The sequence below is a fragment of the Manacus candei genome, unplaced genomic scaffold, assembly GCF_025592945.1.
Source record: "Manacus candei isolate 608988 ecotype Guabito, Panama unplaced genomic scaffold, ASM2559294v1 h1tg000047l, whole genome shotgun sequence".
Classification (NCBI taxonomy): domain Eukaryota; kingdom Metazoa; phylum Chordata; class Aves; order Passeriformes; family Pipridae; genus Manacus; species Manacus candei.
In genome coordinates this window covers 10,864,312-10,881,690 of record NW_026138095.1, presented here as the reverse complement: position 1 = coordinate 10,881,690, position 17,379 = coordinate 10,864,312, and the positions used below count along the sequence as shown (strand labels likewise).

The 17,379-nt window shown below is 48.4% G+C and overlaps 1 protein-coding gene across 4 annotated transcripts in view; it reads left to right on the top strand.

The window, feature by feature from the left end:
* The window catches only part of NDEL1 (nudE neurodevelopment protein 1 like 1), a 28,355-nt gene that overhangs the window by 2,332 nt on the left and 8,644 nt on the right, over window positions 1–17,379 (top strand). For all 4 annotated transcript variants that reach the window (XM_051797549.1, XM_051797551.1, XM_051797548.1 and 1 more), the window contains exons 2-8: window positions 6,661–6,758; window positions 8,156–8,309; window positions 9,449–9,597; window positions 10,561–10,697; window positions 12,769–12,942; window positions 13,743–13,834; window positions 15,969–16,120. In XM_051797549.1, coding sequence (XP_051653509.1) covers window positions 6,673–6,758; window positions 8,156–8,309; window positions 9,449–9,597; window positions 10,561–10,697; window positions 12,769–12,942; window positions 13,743–13,834; window positions 15,969–16,120 — 944 coding nt within the window. In that variant the 5' untranslated portion in view covers window positions 6,661–6,672. The remainder of the gene's footprint in view (window positions 1–6,660; window positions 6,759–8,155; window positions 8,310–9,448; window positions 9,598–10,560; window positions 10,698–12,768; window positions 12,943–13,742; window positions 13,835–15,968; window positions 16,121–17,379) is intronic.

Below are 17,379 nucleotides of genomic sequence, written 5' to 3'. Positions count from 1 at the left end.
GTCTGTTACAGTTGGTTTTGAGGTGTCAGGAAAGTCAGACTGAGGAAGGAAATGGTATTCTTGCAGTCCTCATGTTTGTGTGACACCACAAAAATAACCAAGATAAACTGTGGAGCGTGTTCAGCAAACTGCCTGCCCTGCTGTGCTGCCCTGACCTGTGGGCAGAGCCACTCAGACCCAGCAGAGCAGCTTTTTCTTGATGTGATTGTGTCCCTCCAGGGCTCAGCTCAGGAGCAGATTGTGCTGGTTCCTTCTCCTTCCCAACACAGAGTTTTATTTTTAACATTCCTGTTGTTCAGTGCTCACTGCAGAGCCCCTCTCTGGGGGCTGGTCTGTGATAAATACTGAAAATACACCTTTTGGGGAGTGTTTTCAAATCAATTTTCCCCTCTCTTGGCACTGGTAAGATGTAAAGGAGCAGAATTCCCTGCTCTTGGCAGAACCCCGTGCTGAGTGCATCTTCCCCTCTGGCCCCCCCTTCCCAGGAGATGTTGTTCTGGGGATGGGGTTAATTGCTGATGGGAGGCCCAGGGGACCTGGTGCTGTCCTTTGGTGCAGGCTCTGGGCTGGGTGTGCTGTAAGTTCTGGGGTAAATCCATTGATCCTGGGGAGGATGCTCTGGGATTCTTCAAGGTTTGAGGAGAAACCAGGCAACTGTGAGTTGGGGAGGGTGCAGTTGGGTGGATGGTCTCCAGAGGGAGGGTCAGGTCTGTGGCAGCTCCACTTGCAGCTTGTTGTGGGGTCAGGATCAGTGCTCCTGGTGCTCAGCATCTCTCATGGACCTTCCTAGAGGGTGGTTTTCTGGAGAGCAGAGACTCAAATCAGGAGGAAGCTTGTCCTTTTCACAGCCTGGATTTCCTTCTCAGTTCTCTGTTTACTCCACACCTTCTGCTCTGGGGGGGTTCATCCCTCGGGGGTTCCTGGCTATGGAGCCAGCAGTGAATTGTTCTCATGGTCAGGCCCAGGTTGTTCTGGGACACTCACATCTCCAGGGGCCTTTCCTTCATCTCTGCAGGTACTGAACCTGCATCAGGAGCACCAACCTCTTCAGGTTTCCTTTTTAAAGCATTTGGGTGGGAACAGATAGAGGTCGAGTGTCTTAAACTTCCCTTGTGGGTGAATATGATTTTTAATACTAAATTCTGCTCCCTTTGGTAGCTGCAGCTTGATTTCTGGAAAGAGGCTTCTTGCATCAGTGCACTTCTTCTGGTTTCAAGGTTTCCACCCCAGTGCTGGCTCACTCAGCAAGGGTTCTTTATTATGATTTCATATCATATACTCACCAGGCCTTTGAGCCTTGGCCATGTGGTGCAGAGCAGACATGTTATATTTGATTAATGAGGCTGTTGAGATAACAAGGCTTTGCTGTGTGGTGCCAGGTTGTCTTAAAGGCTTTTAGTCTGAACTTGGCACAAAGTTCCTGCAGGTAGGATTTGGTTATCTCCTGCCTCCTGTGCTGTCCAAATTGGAAATGCAGGATTTATTGTTGCAGCAGGAGTGTTCTGCTGACTGTGTGCTCTGTGACTTTCCTCTTTCCCTGAAAGCTCCTGTGCTGCTGTTGCAAGAGGCGAGGAGGCATTTGTTGTGGTTCACTTGAGAACATTCAGTTCAGAAATAGGATTGCAGGAGAAGGCTGAGTTCACAGAGGCTCAGTTCCTAACAGTGACGGATGCGGGCAGACATCCAAAATGTATGGAAATCCACCAGCTCCTATTCCAGGATGAGCAAAACAAGCACAAATTGATTGGTGAAATCTAATCCATGCCTTTGGTTGCTTTGTTTGTTTGTTTTCCATCTTCTATTAAGTGCATGACAATGTCCATTTGCTTTGAGTTTTGGCTGGAGGGCTCAGGTTCCTTTGCTTTGAGCCTTGATTTGGGGGGAAAAAAGTCAAGAACTTCAGGGGTTTGGGGATTACCTGTTGGTTCTCTTGGTTTAAGAAGGTGAAGAACGGTTGGAACAAGGTTTCTTCTGCTTTTGTGCCTGTGAATCAGCCAAAAAGGGGAAGAGGAAGAAGAGCTGGCTGGGGACAGTCCTTCCTGCTCTTGGTGGCAGCTCTGGGTGGTGCCAGCTCTGGGTGACGGGGTGAGATGGGGGGGCTGTGGCACAAAACAGGCACTTGGCAGTTCTGTGGTAGCCAGAGTTATCTCCAGAACTGAAGGCCCCTGTGAGCTTGGCAGAATTCCTTGATCAAGTCCTGTTCCGGGTGGTTACTTATTTAATTCCAAAGGTCACTGGACATTTCCATTGCCTTAAGGGGAGAGGGGGCAGCAAAGCATAGGTGGGGGAGTGCAGCACTGTGCTTTGTCATGTTTGTTTGCCTCTGCACAGTTTTTCATGTTTGGTGTCTGAAAATATTGGGCAAACAGGGTTGTGGGGAAGAAAGCAGAAAAATGTGCAGAAAAATGAACATTAAATAAGATTAATTCCCTTTCCATGGCAGTGGTTGTAAGCTGCTTTTAAATGGGAGAGTGTGAGGCAATTAAAGTCAGGGAGAATGTTTTATCCAGCCCCTTGAGATGCTGCAGGTACACCCAGGGTGAACTGCAACAGCTTGTGAGCAGTGCTCAGAATTATTCCTCCTGTGATGTTTCAGTGATTCAGTTGACTTTGAGAGCGGGGAGGAGTGAATTCCCGACTGTGGGAAGGGGTGGGTAGAAGCTGAGACATCGTGTTGTGTTTCAAGCTGAGTGTTTTGGTCTTAGATTTCATGCAAAGCTCCTCAGCAGCCTCCTGTCACACGGATGAGGTTACACCGTGTTACACTTCAGGCTGTGTTTGTGTTCTCATGGCTTAGGAGAGATTTCAAATGCAAGATTCCCTAAGTTACTTGGAAAATACTGTGTGTTTGTTTAGTTATTTCTGCCACAGGTTGGATTCAGAAATCCTTGTGATATCCAGAGGATTCTGCACATCTCGCTTGTAAGGATTCCTTTGGAGGTGGGAAAACAGATTTGTCCTGTACAAACCCCACTGATTTAGACCAGTTCTTAACCTACACACCGCATTTTTTAGAATGATTTCAGCGTGGAAAAGTTCTTTCCTTTTCCCAGTGGAGAGTTCCTCTGTCCTGCTGACTTTGTGGGGGTGGCTTGAAAGGATCCCCCTTGTTTTGAACGTAGCCCTTGTCTGGGAGCTGCCTTGGAGCTGGAGCTGTGCCCACGGAGCTGTGCTTTCCCAGGGCACTGTGTGAATGCTAAGCTGTGTTGGAATGAATTCCAGTGGGCAGCAGCATAAGCCTGCTCTCATTTTCCCTGGAAGACGCTGCTGCATTGTCTTGTCTGTGCCCTGAAAGCCTCAGTGTTGTTGGTCAAAGGCTCAATTCTGCAAGTGCCACGTATGCAAAGGGGCCTGTGAATAGGAAGGTCTTGCCGTGCTGGTTCTCAGCTCCTTCTCAGCTCCTCATGGAATTCCAGGACAACTGGCAGCAGGCTGAAGCAAGGCAGCCTTTGTTAAACCCTCGTATTCCGTGGGCATCCTCTCTCTCCCACACGTGAGATGTTCCAAATGCTCTGGTTGGGTTCTGATAAGGCCTGGGAATCACTCCCCTGCAGGCACATCCCTGTGCTCAGATAAAACCCTGTTCCTGTGCCATCAGCCGAGGGAATGGGCAAAGCTTGGCACAGTGAAGGGATCTACCTGTGCCCACAGCTGTGGCAGGGGCAGGATTGGAAGCTGTTGGCATCTTCTGGCTCTCAGACTGGTGTTTGGGCCATGAACCACCGTGTTTGTGTGCTCTTCTCTCTTTCATGCCCCTCATGAAGGAGCACTGCAAGCACTGCAGGGATTCCGTGGGTGTTTGTGTCCAAGGGTGTGCCCTGAGCAGACAGGAAGGAGTCCTGGACCTTATCTCAGCCACTTCTAGGATATGATGTAGGAAAGACTAGGAAGAGTTCCTGCCGAGGGGCCTGAGGCATCACAGGGCTGAATCTCCTCCCTCTGGTGTCTGAAAGGGGGTTTGGACAAAGGAGTGGGAGGAAAAAATACCTCCTGTACTTGGGAATGCCAGGCAGCCCTTCCTGTCCTTGCAGAGACTGCTGTGCTTGCAGGGATTCTGGGGATATTTATTTCCAAGGGTGTGCCCTGAGCAGACAGGAAGGAGTCCTGGACCTCATCTCAGCCACTTCTAGGAAAAGGTGTCAGATGCTTCCTTGTACTTCCCTGTAAGAGAAGGCAAGTGGTGTGACTGTGTCCAAAAAGTGGGATGTGGATGCTGGAGCTCAGCAGGGCACACTGGTGTTGGCATCTGGAGCAGGTGTTTGTCCAAAATCCCTGCTGGTAGCATTAGGCATGGTGGGAGACGTGGAGCAGGGGCAATCATGAATTATCACCCATTTAACCAACATGGAGTCAGCTTGCTCCTGTTGGGTATGTTTGGGAAGGAAGAGTTCCCGAGGCACCACAGGGCTGAATCTCTTCCCTCTGGTGGCTGAAAGGGTCTTTGGACAAAGGAGTGAGGGGAAAAAAATCCCTCCTGTACTTGTGAGTCCTTGCTGTGCTCACAGGGGCTCTGGGGTGTTTGTGTCCCAGGGTGTGCCCCGAGCAGACGGGAAGGAGTCCTGGCCCTTCCCCAGCACCTCTCGGAAATGATCTCAGGGGTTCCTTGTAGAGCCCTTTTCTAACCACATCCTGAATTTTGCTGACAGCTGGCTTGGCTGCTCACCTTCTGAGCTCAGCTCACCTCTGGAGCTGTGGGAGCTGAGCCTGTGTTGTGTCTCATTTCTTTTGGGATGAATGTGCTGCCTGCTGATCCAGCCCTCCGGAGTGTGCCGGTTTGGAGCCAAGGGCAGGGAAAGATCTGAGGCTTTTATGGAAGGGTTTGATCAGTGCTGGACCAGTGCTTTGATCAACACTCAGCAGTGCCTGAACTGGTCACCTCTGCCTTGTCCTGGCAGCTGGAATCCCTGTCCAGGAGCTTCCTGAGCCTCTAGCTCACCTGGATGCACCCGAGGGGGAACTGCAACAGTTTGGGCTCCACATCCCCTGGGAACAGGCTTGTGCACAGCACTTGGGATTTGTCCCTGTGGTGGGATGGAGGTGCCTTGGTAACAGCTGAGCGAGTGCTCCCGAGGAAACTTGTGTCTGAAAGTTGTTACTGGAATGGCTCCACAGGTGTGTTTTATTTTGTCAGTACAAGGAAGTGCAGAAAAGGAGACACCAGCAGTTCTCTTGGGCAGTGTGGAGATGTGATTCCTGACAAATTGCTTCTCCAAGAACCCTGTGAAGTTAAATAAACACAGTGTGAGATTTGGGGTGGTTTTGAGGTGCTTGGCACCCTCTGGATAAATTTGGGCCCTTGGGTTGTGGCAGCTGCAGTCTCAGCTGGAGACCCACGTGCCAGCTCCGCCTGGCTGTGTCTCTGAGCTCAGTGCCAGCCTGGCTGCCCTCTGACGAAAGCATGGGACTGTTTTGTCCCACTTTTAGGTATCAAAAATGTGGGTCACTGCGATGCAGGACATATCAGTGTGACAATTTTAGCCTGAAGGGACAGAGTTGGCTGAGAGGGGGCAGCGATGCCCGATAGAGTGTGAAAGTCAGGACTTCCAGGTCAGCTATTCCTGATCAATGAGCTTGATGTTGTTCCCAGCCTCTGCTTTAAGCACAGAAGGAGTTGGTGTCACCTTATTCTTTTTCTGAGTGTTAATGGCAAAATTTAAATCTTGGTTTTTTGAGGAGAGAGAAAAAAGGATGCCTATTTATGAAAGAGTTGTGGGATTGCTTGGGGAGGGCTCAGCTGTGGTGCTTTTCCTGTGGTCTGAGCAGTTCTGGTCCTGCTGTGCATGGCAGGGCCACAGCCACCACTTCATCACCTTCAGCAGCTCTGGGACCTGCTGTGAATGTCCCATGTCCCCTGGACTGTGTGTTGCTCCTTGGATAAAGGTCTGTGTTGGGTTGTGTTTCCTGTGCTGGCTGAGAGCCAAGCAGTGCTGCCAGAGGCATCCAGAGCTCCAGGAAGGGTGGTCCTCATGGAGCAGGGGGTCATCTGCTCCTCCTAACACCTCCAGGCTGGAGACTCTCCTGTATGATGTGACCCTGTGGTTTTATGAGAGGCTGATCCTTCTTCTGTGTGTCTGAGGGAGCAAAATTATGTGGATAATTTCAGTTACCTGCCTGTTTTACACAAGCAGGAATTAGCCAGGACTCAACACAGGAAAGTTAAATTGAATTTTGATCTCCACACACAGTTAGTGGTTCCTCAGTGTTCATCCTCCTTCACTACTCACGTTTGCAGCTCTAATAGCTGCTGTAGTGCTGTTGTAGTGCTATTGTTGTGTTGGTGACAGGAGGCAAAATCTCTTTAAGAACATTTTGGGACCTAAAGTGGAAACTGTGATTGCTGTAAATTTTAGTGTGTTACCAACTGTGATCCAAAGTGGGCTTTTCAACTGGTGTTTCAGTGGCAGATAAAAAAACACAGCCCAAATTTCTGGTCCTATTTCTTGCTGCACAAGCACTTCCAGAAGCTGGGTAAAATTCCATGGCTTGTTGTGGCAGGTCCCTGTGCTGGATGACTCCTGTTAGGGATCATTAACATCCTGTGTGCAGGTGCCAAGTCCTGGTGCTGCTGTTGGAAAGGCTGTGGCAGTGAAGCCCAGGATTTAGGAGCAGGTTTGGGGTCTGTGTTTGTCCTGAGTGTGTCCCTGTGTTTGTGCCCTGCAGGTCGTGTTGATCATGGACAGTGAAGAAATCCCAACTTTCTCGAGTCCAAAGGAGGAAACTGCATATTGGAAAGAGCTTTCCTTGAAGTACAAACAAAGGTATTGTGGATTGGCAGGCTGGGTTTGCTTCTTAATGACCAGAACTTTGTTTAATCTCTTTCTCTGCAAGACCACACCAAGATTATTATATTATATTAAAGATTTTAGAAAGAATCTCTAAAAAGAGAATTTGTAAAGAATTTCTAGCTTTAAAATTCCCAGTTTTGTGGGAACTGAGTGTTGCTTGCCCAGTGTCTCCATGCCAGGAACTCCAGGCTATGTTCTGAGCATGTTTGAGCAAGAGCAGAGCCCTTTTAGGATCATGTGCACCTTTGTATAATTAAAGTGCTGCCTTAAGTACTATCTTGATGTTTTATCATAAGAAGGCGCCTTTGGGCTCTCCTTGTGTCATTCCTGTTCCCTCCAGCTTCTTGTAATGGAATTACTGGTATGAAAAGTGGCTGATTTGGTGTCTGCTGCATTTTATTGAAGTGGATTTTACCTCCCAGTCCTGCCTGGACCAGGGGTTTGCATCTTTTAGGGGGCACGGGGCTTTTTGGGTACCAAAGGTGGCAGGAGAGGCTGTTGTATTGAGTAGTGCTGTGCTTCTTGAGGGGCTTTCTCTGGAGTGCTCCCAGTTCATTTCCTTTGGGAAGCTTTATGTGCACTCAGTGTAACTCATGTGCAACTGAGTTGAAGCCACTTAAAACCTCTCTGGAGCCCAAAGAGCCCAAGTTGCTTTTTTGTTTGGTTTGGGGTTGTTTTGGGGAGGGAGGGGTTGGGAATGTGGAGGAGCCTGTCCCTGTGGAGAACCCTAAGCTGTTCTTGGGTGTCAGAACATTCTGTGTGAGGCACCAATATGTTGTTTCCTAAAGCCTGGTTGGTTTTCCCTGCTATTTGCTGAGGGCTGAGCTGTTACCTGTGGTAAAGATGCAAATTTAATAAGCAAAGTATGTGGAGTGGCTACCCCTGGTATTTAATAACTGTCAGTACTAAGAGGCAGGGATGTGCTGGCTTCCTGACTCCTCATGATTTTTAAGAACCTTAAATTTCCAGGTAGTGCAGAGATGCAGAAACTGTTGTTCTCTCTTTGGTTTTTGACCAAAATCAGGTTAAATGTTTGCTTAATTCATTGTCTCCATCAAATCTCGTACCAGTGGAAGCTGATGGAGTATAAAGTGATTCTCAGGCTCCCATGAATCCTGTAAATAGCCTTGGTTTCACACAGGCATTTAGGGCAGCTGTTGGTTTTGATGTAAGAGAATTAATTTCCTTTAATAGCTGAGCTTAATGTAATTTCTCCATTTCCCAAATTTTCTTTTTCCCCTTAGAAATCTATGATGACACTTAAGTACTTCAGAACTCCTTTTTTTTTCCAGCTTTTTATTTTAGAAGAGCTGCAGATTTTAACTTGGGAGATGCTGGCTTTTCCCACTGATGAAATCCTCTTCTTACAGCTTCCAGGAGGCTCGTGAAGAGCTGGCTGAATTCCAGGAGGGAAGCAGAGAATTAGAAGCAGAGTTGGAGGCACAGCTAGTGCAGGCTGAGCAGAGGAACAGAGATTTGCAAGCAGATAACCAAAGACTGAAGTATGAAGTGGAAACATTAAAGGTGGGTCTCCTCTGTAATGGTGTTGCTTCTTTTGGGTATGTCTCGGATCTCCTTTTAGATCCTCTGGGCTATTCTTGGTCACTGAACATCCAAATGAAGTCAAGGAATTGTCTGTTTATGATCCAGGCTTAAGTATGGCACGTCCTCCAAATAAGGCAGGGAAATTCCTGGCAGAATTTTCCTTGTTCACATCATGAAACTCTTGTCATGGAGTTTGTGCTGTGAATTCTGGAGGCTGTGCCAAGCAGGAGCTTTATTAGTTCCACAGGGAACGTCAGCAGAGCAGCACAGGGACAACACAAGTTGTCTTTCTTTGCAAACCAGTCTTTGTCTCCTCAGTTTTATGAGACCCTAAAGGAGGCTCAGAATGGGTGATCTGTGCACATCTTTCAGAGAGTCTCCATTCTTAACAACCATTTCTATGGAGCCAGGAATTGCAGAGGGATCTGCATCTGCAGGAGGTGGCTTAGAACTGATGCCTCTGTGTTAACAAGTTCTTGCCTCTTTTGGAACCTTGAAATAGCATCATTTTGGGTAGTCTTGGCTTGTGGTAGTGAAGACAAAGGTTAGAAATTCTCTCAGTGGAAGGAAGGTTTCTGGGATTACTCTGTGTATCCATTCCCAGCTGTATTGTAAGGTCAGCACATATTTTATGAGGTCAATGCTTTCTCCATGGGGATCTATCTGTGCCCTCAGAGCTGGTGAGAGACTGTTTGGCAGGGAGTTCTTCCAAAGCTGAGTTTGTGGGCCTGGAGGTTTTGTAGCAGATTCCAGTGGCTCTCATTTTTGCTCATGGACACGTCAGACAGCATCTGGTCTCACAGTGGCTGTTATCAAGGGAAAAGGGAGGGCTGTGCAGTTGGATTTCTCCCTGGCTTCCTGGATGTTTGAGGCTCTGGAGCAGCTGTCAGTGCAGGCTGTTGGGAGCAGATGCAGGGACACATCCCTGAGAGCCAGCTGTGTCCTGGAGAGATGGCTGGGACTTTGTGCCATGTCTGGCTCTGACGTTCACAGCCTGTTCCTTCTCCCTCTCTAATTTTTCCGCATTACCAGCAATCCCAAACCAGCAGCCTGCAAAGAGTGTGATACTTTCTTTGTCCCATTTGACTGCTATTTATCTCCATAATTCTTCCTTCCAGGAGAAGCTGGAGCACCAGTATGCCCAGAGCTACAAGCAGGTGTCCCTGTTGGAGGATGACCTGAGCCAGACCAGGGCCATCAAGGACCAGCTGCACAAATACGTGCGGGAGCTGGAGCAGGCCAACGATGACCTGGAGCGTGCAAAGAGGTGAGGGCTGCCAGCCTCTCCTTCCCTCAAAGCTTGCACTGCATCCTTTCTTTGCCACTCAGATTGGGCATTTTATTCTTCCTTAAAAGGGAAAATACATTCAAAAAACCCCAAACAACCCCCAAGACTCTTGGGGTTCGCCTCCATCAGCTGGTTCCTCGTGTTAGAGCTGGAAGGGCAGTGGGACAGCGTGGCTCGTGCTCCTGTGAGGAACAAGCTGTGCAAGCAGAGCCACTGCCTCTGGTACCCCCAGCTAAATGACTTCTAATTGTGGGCCTGGTGGCTCCAAACCCCTTTGAAGTCAGCAGCTCATGCTTTACATAGTCCCTTTTAAACAGACCAGGCCAAAGGAGTCTCCTGGTCCCTTCCAGAGCAGCTGTAGGGAACAATCCTGGCCTTTGTAAGGCCTGGGATGAACAGGCTGCTCTGGAAACGCCCAGTTTGGGAGTAGGTCATGCTTCCCTTTTGCTGAATGGGAATTCTGCCATTGATTCAGGGAGAGCAGGAATGAGCCTCTGGCTATCTGGGAACAAAGATCTGAGAGCTGAGCTCCTTTCCACCAGGCTCATGCCTGACTTCTGACATGGAGTTTGGAAGGAATTGGCTCTTAGGTAATATCCCAGTGCTCTGCTGTCCACACTGGGCTCTGCCTGCCCACAGCTCTGCCCTCATTATTAAGTGTACAGCTTTGGATCATGGCTTGGGAAGAATGGGGATGGGTGCACAGGACTGGCTCTTTCCCACACCTCTGGTACATCCCTGAGAGCTAGATGCTATCATGTTTTTTCATCTTTTTCTCCTGTTTCTTTGGAGTTGATTAGTCCTTTCTAAGCAGCATTTCCATGGCTTTCAAATGCTCAGTGTGACTGCAGGCCCTGCTAACATTTTTCCTCTATTATGTTTCTGAATACACTTTTATGTTGGCTGAGCTGAAGAACCCAATATTCTGGATTTTGTTTCTAGGGCAACAATAGTTTCATTGGAAGACTTTGAACAGAGGCTGAACCAAGCTATTGAGAGAAATGCATTTTTAGAAAGTGAACTGGATGACAAGGAGTCATTGCTGGTTTCTGTACAGAGATTAAAGGATGAAGCAAGAGGTAAGGCTTGTCTGGTTAGTTCTGTGTCTTGCTTTGCTAAAAGAGACACTTAGCAACCAAAGCTCATGTTTCTAGAAAGCCTCACATGATGAACTGGGTACATTAGCTGTTATTAACAGTAGGTTTTTTAAATGTCCTGTGTAGTCAAGAGGAAAAATTTCCTGACATAGGACAGAATTAATATCAGATTAATTCAGGATTTTAACATAGGTGAGTATAAAAATACTCTGTTCCACAGATATCATAGAATAGTGCTTTGAAAGTTCCTTTTTGTTATGGTTTTATGCCTTGTGTAGGAAGAGAAAGCACAGGAAATGACAGGGAAATACAGGATAAATGATTAAGTAACTGTCCTGAAAAATCCTGTCTCCTGTGTTCCTTCTAAACCCCTTGGAAATCTCCTGGTTTATTTAAGATATTCCAGTAAAGGCTGTGTTTAGACCTGTGAGATCAGAGATGGTTGGGATAGTGTTCTGGGACATGAGCAGGAATTGGGAATTCCCCAATGGATTTCACATTGAGGATCCTGGGGAAATGTTTCTAATGACTGGGAGAAACTGAGTTCTCTGATAATGGAGATGATCTGCTCATAATCCTGTGCCAGCCATTAATAAATTCAGAGATTAGTGGTTTTCAACTTTATTTCCCAAGAGAAACTGTCTAAAATAATTCCTCAGTTCAGGCCTGGGCCTGAGTGTAAGAAAAGTGTAAGAAAACTCACCTGAACAGGATGGGATTTTTTGCTGTAAACCTCTTTGAACCAAGTTCGTGCCCCAATAATTAAAAACTTTATTGGAAGCACAGGGGTTTTTGTAATAAATATCAAGAGGCAAGTTTTCCAATATGTAAAGTTTTACAAAATGTAAATATTTCTGAAGAAATATATGTATTTTCATTTGAGGTTAGGGCAATAATACTGGGAAAAACAGCAAAACCCAGGAGACTGTTTTCTAGAACACTGGAATAATCAGCCAAAAAGACATCTTGTTTTTTAGATGAGTCATTTGGAAATTTTTAGCATTTCTTAGGGTAGCAAAGCTGCTTGTTGTTCCCCCTGACAGCAAGCAGGAACAGTAGCCACTAAAAGAACTGGTAAAATGTCAAACTGAGAGATGACATTTCTGATTGAGCAGCCTCAGGTCCTCTGCTGTGGGCCCAGATTTTCATTTCAGCTCTGCTGTTTTACCTAAAAACAGTTCTAAATATTTGTGACAACTTAAAAGCTGTAGTGTACAGTTAATTTTGCTCTTGCACGTTGTAGCAGATTAAGGCAAGGAATAAGAGGTCTGGGAAAATTCAGGAACAACTGGAACAAAAAGGAACAACTCCCTTGAGATCTTTTCTTGCATCTAGACCCTTCTAAGGATTTACAGATCCGTTGTTGAGCTGTGCTGGATGCTCTCTGTAGCAAAAAGATGTGGAAATGGGAAGGGACAGGGTAAGGATAAGCTGCAGTCTGGGGAGGAGGTGAGAGTAAAGCCTGGCTTTGCTAATCTCCAGCCTGTTTCCCTGTCCTTTGGACTGCCCAGTCTCTCCACTCTGCTCTTCCACTTGTCAAGACATCAAAAACTGGATGCAACCCTTGGATTGTCTTTGGCTGGTGTGGAATTCTGTGGATTATTAACTGGAAGAATAAGATAGGAATTAGAAACACGGGGGTAGGTCATTCCTCTGGTTTTTGCAGCCTCTCCTGGAGCAGGAGCTGAGTGTGGCCCAGCTGCAGCATTTGTGTCCAGCTGCAGTTTTTGTAACACTCTTTCCGTGGAGCTCACACTGCAAATGGGGAGAATTCCTGAGGGAAAGTCACCTGCCATGATCCCAGGGACCACACAGCTCCCAGGGCCAGGCAGGGCTGTTTGCTCCCCCCCTGCTCCCAGATGGGATGGGAAGGGGTGGGATTGGGCTCTGGCTGTTCTGAGGGGTGTCCCCACTGCTGGAGAATCCAGTTAATCCAGGATTACTGCAAAGTGTCTCCTCTTCCTCTCTCCCAAATGAACAGAGAGAGTGTTTGTGACAGAAGTCAGTCTCTAATATATGTTTTTTGTGGATTTTTTCTCCTCTCCATCCCCAGACTTGAGGCAAGAGCTGGCAGTGAGGGAAAGGCAGCAAGAGGTGACCCGAAAATCAGCTCCCAGCTCTCCCACTCTGGACTGTGAGAAGATGGATTCAGCTGTCCAGGCCTCTCTCTCCTTGCCAGCCACACCTGTTGGAAAAGGATCAGAAAATAGTTTTCCTTCCCCCAAAGGTACCATTCCCAGGAGCTGTGTCTGGGTGTTTGGCAGGATGTCCAGCCTGCTGACAAACCATGGGCTCCACAGGGAATGTGGCTGTGGGGATAGGGGGATCCCACACCTGTGTTTAAATCCCAGGACAGCATCAGGTGCCTTTAAGGAGTAGGAAAAAAAGGAAAAGAGCATGGAAAAAGCATGGAAAAGAAGAGCAATGAAGCTCAGATATTGCTTTTGTGGGGGCAGGGGTTTGCACTGTGCAGTGGGTGCTGCAGTGGAGCACTGAGGATATTTGGGATTGCAGGGAAATGCAGGGACTGATATTCCTGCTCCAGTGTGGAGCAGCAGTGGTGGGTGGAGGGTGTCAGGAATTCCAGAGTCTCTGTTCCCACACTGACTCTTGGGGGGTGCTGTTTTCTCCCTGAGGCAGTGGGATGTTAGTCCAGTCCCCTTCCCCGTCTGGAAGGCTCGGGACAGTCTCAGGGATTAATACATTATTTTTCCAATGAGAAGGAGCAGATTCCAGCAGGAGCTCTGGCTGGATTAGATGGATTGTGGTCAGTAGCCCTGCAGATGGAGAGTGCATGAACTCTGCATGTGGGGCTGCTGAGAATGAGGGCAGTGGGCAGGAATTAAGCTCTAGCTTTTTTCCATGGCTGGTGATCATGCAGTTATTGTGGGGTAATTGTATCAAGTGTCTGTGGCAGGATTTGAGATTTAACCTTTTTTTCATGTAGAAGTTGATTTCTTTAAATTTTTAAAAAACCCTGAACTGTGGGGGAGTGGAGCACGGAATAACATGTGTCTGTGTTTGCAGCTATACCAAATGGGTTTGGTACCAGCCCACTTACTCCTTCAGCCAGAATATCTGCACTCAACATTGTGGGAGATCTGCTACGGAAAGTGGGGGTGAGTGCTCTGAACTGCAGCTCTGGGCTCTCCCTGGGGCTTCTGGCCTTGTGCTCAGTCCCAGCCTTGGCCCGTGCTGAGCTCGTGCTGTGCCTTCCAAATCATCCATGTTGTGTTTAGTCTGTTATAATGTAATTTTTTTATATTATTTTGATTTGTAAAGCAAGTTCTGATGCCAGTTTGGGGGTGATGAAATTCATATTTGGGGTTAAAGGTTTCTCAGGGACATGGGTGTACAGGGTTAGGGACTGTCAGCTGCTTGTTCTGACCTCAGCTGGGGCCTGCAGCTCCTTCTGCCCTCAGGCTCTGGGTGCCTGCTGACACCTGAGATCAGGTCTCTTCATGTGAGATCTCCTCTTCTGGGCAGAGATATTGAAAACTAAAATGAAAACGAAAAAAAAAAACAAACTAGAAAGCTTTGGTAAGAAAGTGAGAAAAATAAATCAGGAGAAAGCCAAATGCTCCCATCTGTAGTTGGTGGGGAAGTGAAATGCATGAGCCTTTAAAGGGATTACTGCTGTAAGCAGGGAAGAAGTGGTTTAAACATCTGTTGCAGTGTTGTTCAGGGTTTTCAGTTGGACAGAGACCTGAGTTTTGAGCTCTGAGGAGCTGGCTGATGAGCCTCAGGGGCTGTGTTTGAGTGGCAGCAGGGCCAGGCTCAGTGCTGGCTCTGCCTGGTGTGTGTAACCACCCTGAGCTGGGCAGGAGCTGCAGTGCAGACAGTTGTTTTAGCAAAGTTGGGAATGAAAAACTGCCTTTGCTGCTGCCTTTTGGAGCCAGTGAGCCTGTCCTGGGTTTGAAAGGGCAGCAGGACAGCTCTGGGTTACAGAGTGACATGTTTAAAAGGGGATCATTGTGAGTAAGAGTCTGCAGGGGATTTAGGGAGCTTAACCACAATCCCATATGATTACTCTGCAAGGACAGGAAATGCCAAATAAGCATGCTTCCTTCCCAGCCTCACACACAGCCACTGACACACAGCTCCAGCCCAGGCACTGCTTACCAACAATTATAGGATGCTCAGGACCTGCTTTGGGTTTGGCTGGGCCTCATTCTGAGCCTCAGACTCCCTGTCTCTGCAGGAATTCTCCCCTCAGCTTTCCTGCTTGCAGCTGAGACAGGGAATCACTTGGCCCAGATCCCAGTGGGCAGTGACAGGTGCTGTGTCACCCAGAGACAGGGATTGTCTGTAGCTGCCTGTATAGCCCATATTCCCTAAGGAAGCTTCCATGGATTCCTAGGAGAGTGTACAGTGCTCACTTACCTGTGGCAGCACATCAGGTGGAATATTTGTGGAGTGGGTCTGAACCCCACGTTTTTGGAGACAAATTTTAGTCTCCAGTTCATGGATTTGCTCCATGCATAGGGAGGTGTAAAGAGTAAGGACCTTCTGCCAGACCAGATGGACATTCAGGATGAGCCTCAGTCTGCAGGAAGGGCAGGTGGTGTTCTGGAGGGAAGGAGGGAATTGGGATGTTGCTCCTCCTCCTGCCAGGAGTCAGTGGATGAAGCAGAGACTGTCACTTTATACAGGGGGAAAAGATCTCACCAGGATTGCTTGGAAGTATCAGAGATGGAAGTACAGAGATGGAGGACCATGGCTCAGCTGCTGCTTTTGCTTTGTCCTGACCCCTCTGTTCTGAGGGGAGCTTTACAAACTGGCTTTGGTTTGCAGGCCAAGATTGAGAAAGAAATGCCAGGAGAAGTTGTCCTGGTGAAAAAAATCAACTTCCCAAATACACAATCCCTCTGGAAACCTGAGAATTCTGCTTTAGGCTCAGATTAGCTCCTGGCAGCCTCACTGCAGCTGCTGAGGGAAGGGTTTTGGTAACTTCTGCTGGAGTTGGCTCCCTTATCTTGGGTAATTATTTCAAGGTTCATATGTTCTAAAATCTGAGCCCTCATGGAGCTGAGTAATGCCTGGCAGTCTGCATCAGCATCTGTGTGTTTCCTTTGTGGTTTGGGTGACAGAGGAAATGACAGCTTTGTTCCCATTTTTTTGCCAAAGGTGATCACACTGGAGTCCTGATCATGGCCATCCTGAGGTCGTGGCACAGCCTCACCTCCAGCAGCAAAATACTTTCTCCTAGTGGTTTTATTGTTTTGACATTATTTTTTTTCTCCCCTTTCACAGGCCTTAGAATCCAAATTAGCTGCTTGCAGGAACTTTGCAAAGGACCAGGCCTCACGGAAATCCTACATTTCAGGGAACGTCAGCAGCGCCGTGATGAGCAGCAACAGCACCAAGTACCCACACCCAGGGCACACCTCCTTCTTTGACAAAGGGTGAGTGAGGGACAGCCCTACCCTGCAGGGAACTGCATTTCAGCAGGACTTTGTCTTGTCTTGTCCTTGCCCACCACAGCTTCCATCCCACAGGACAAATAATCCGTGGGACCAAAGTCTCCAGGGCACAGGGAAGGTGCTGATTTCTGGAAAGCAAAGACAAAAGCAGATGTGGTTGTCTCAGCTGGTGGGGTGGCACTGCCTGTTCTGTCCTGCTGCTGCCTCATCTTTGGTGGCTGTAAAACCAAACCCCAGGCAGAAAACCTGCTAGTGGGGAGTGTGGCCTTTGAGAGGATCCCAGGGAAGGAGATATGGAGTTGCCATCTCAGGGAAGCAGAGCTGGAGGTGCCATCTCAGGGAAGCAGAGCTGGAGGTGCCATCTCAGGGCAGCAGGGCTGGAGTTGCCATCTCAGGGCAGCAGGGCTGGAGTTGCCATCTCAGGGCAGCAGGGCTGGAGTTGCCATCTCAGGGCAGCAGGGCTGGAGGTGCCATCTCAGGGAAGCAGGGCTGGAGGTGCCATCTCAGGGCAGCAGGGCTGGAGGTGCCATAGCTCCTGGTGTGCTCTGGGGATGTGGAGGTTCCCTTGGCACAGCTGAGGGCAGGCAGGAGTGTTCACTTGCAGGGTGGAGCCCTGGGTGCTCACTTCCCTCTGCATTAGGGGAAGAGATAAATGTCACTGATGGTGTAATTGTGGCTGCTGGGGGGTGACAGGAACTGCTTGCATAGGAAAAACTACCTCATGTGACTTACCCATGGTCAGAGCTTCTTTTGGGATCCTGGGACGTGGTTCCACAGGAGGATTTTCCCCAGTTCCTGGGAGCACAAGGCCCTGTGGGTGTATGAGGGTGAAAAGCACAGTGGTACTGGGGGCAAAACACCCTTCCTGCTCCCTGCACCGTGGTGATATTTCATGTTAAACCTCATCCCAGTGCAGTTTAATGCTAATAGTCAGCACATGCTCAATCCTACATTTATTTTAGAGAATGAGATGAGCTGTTGCCAGTCTGAAGAGAGCCAGACAGCTGAGCTTCCTACAGCCACCTCCTCAGCTGACTCCACTGCCGTGTGGGAGCAGGCAGAGCTGCATCTTACAAACTGGCATTCGGGGTTTTTGGAGCCACTGCTGTTTGGAAGGGAAGAGTTTGGAGATTTAACAAAGTCACTGTCACGTGCAAATCAGACCTTAGGGCTGTGTGTGTGCTGAGGGGGCCCTGCAGCCCCCCAGCAGTGCTGGCAGGCCCTGCTGGGGAGGGACTGAG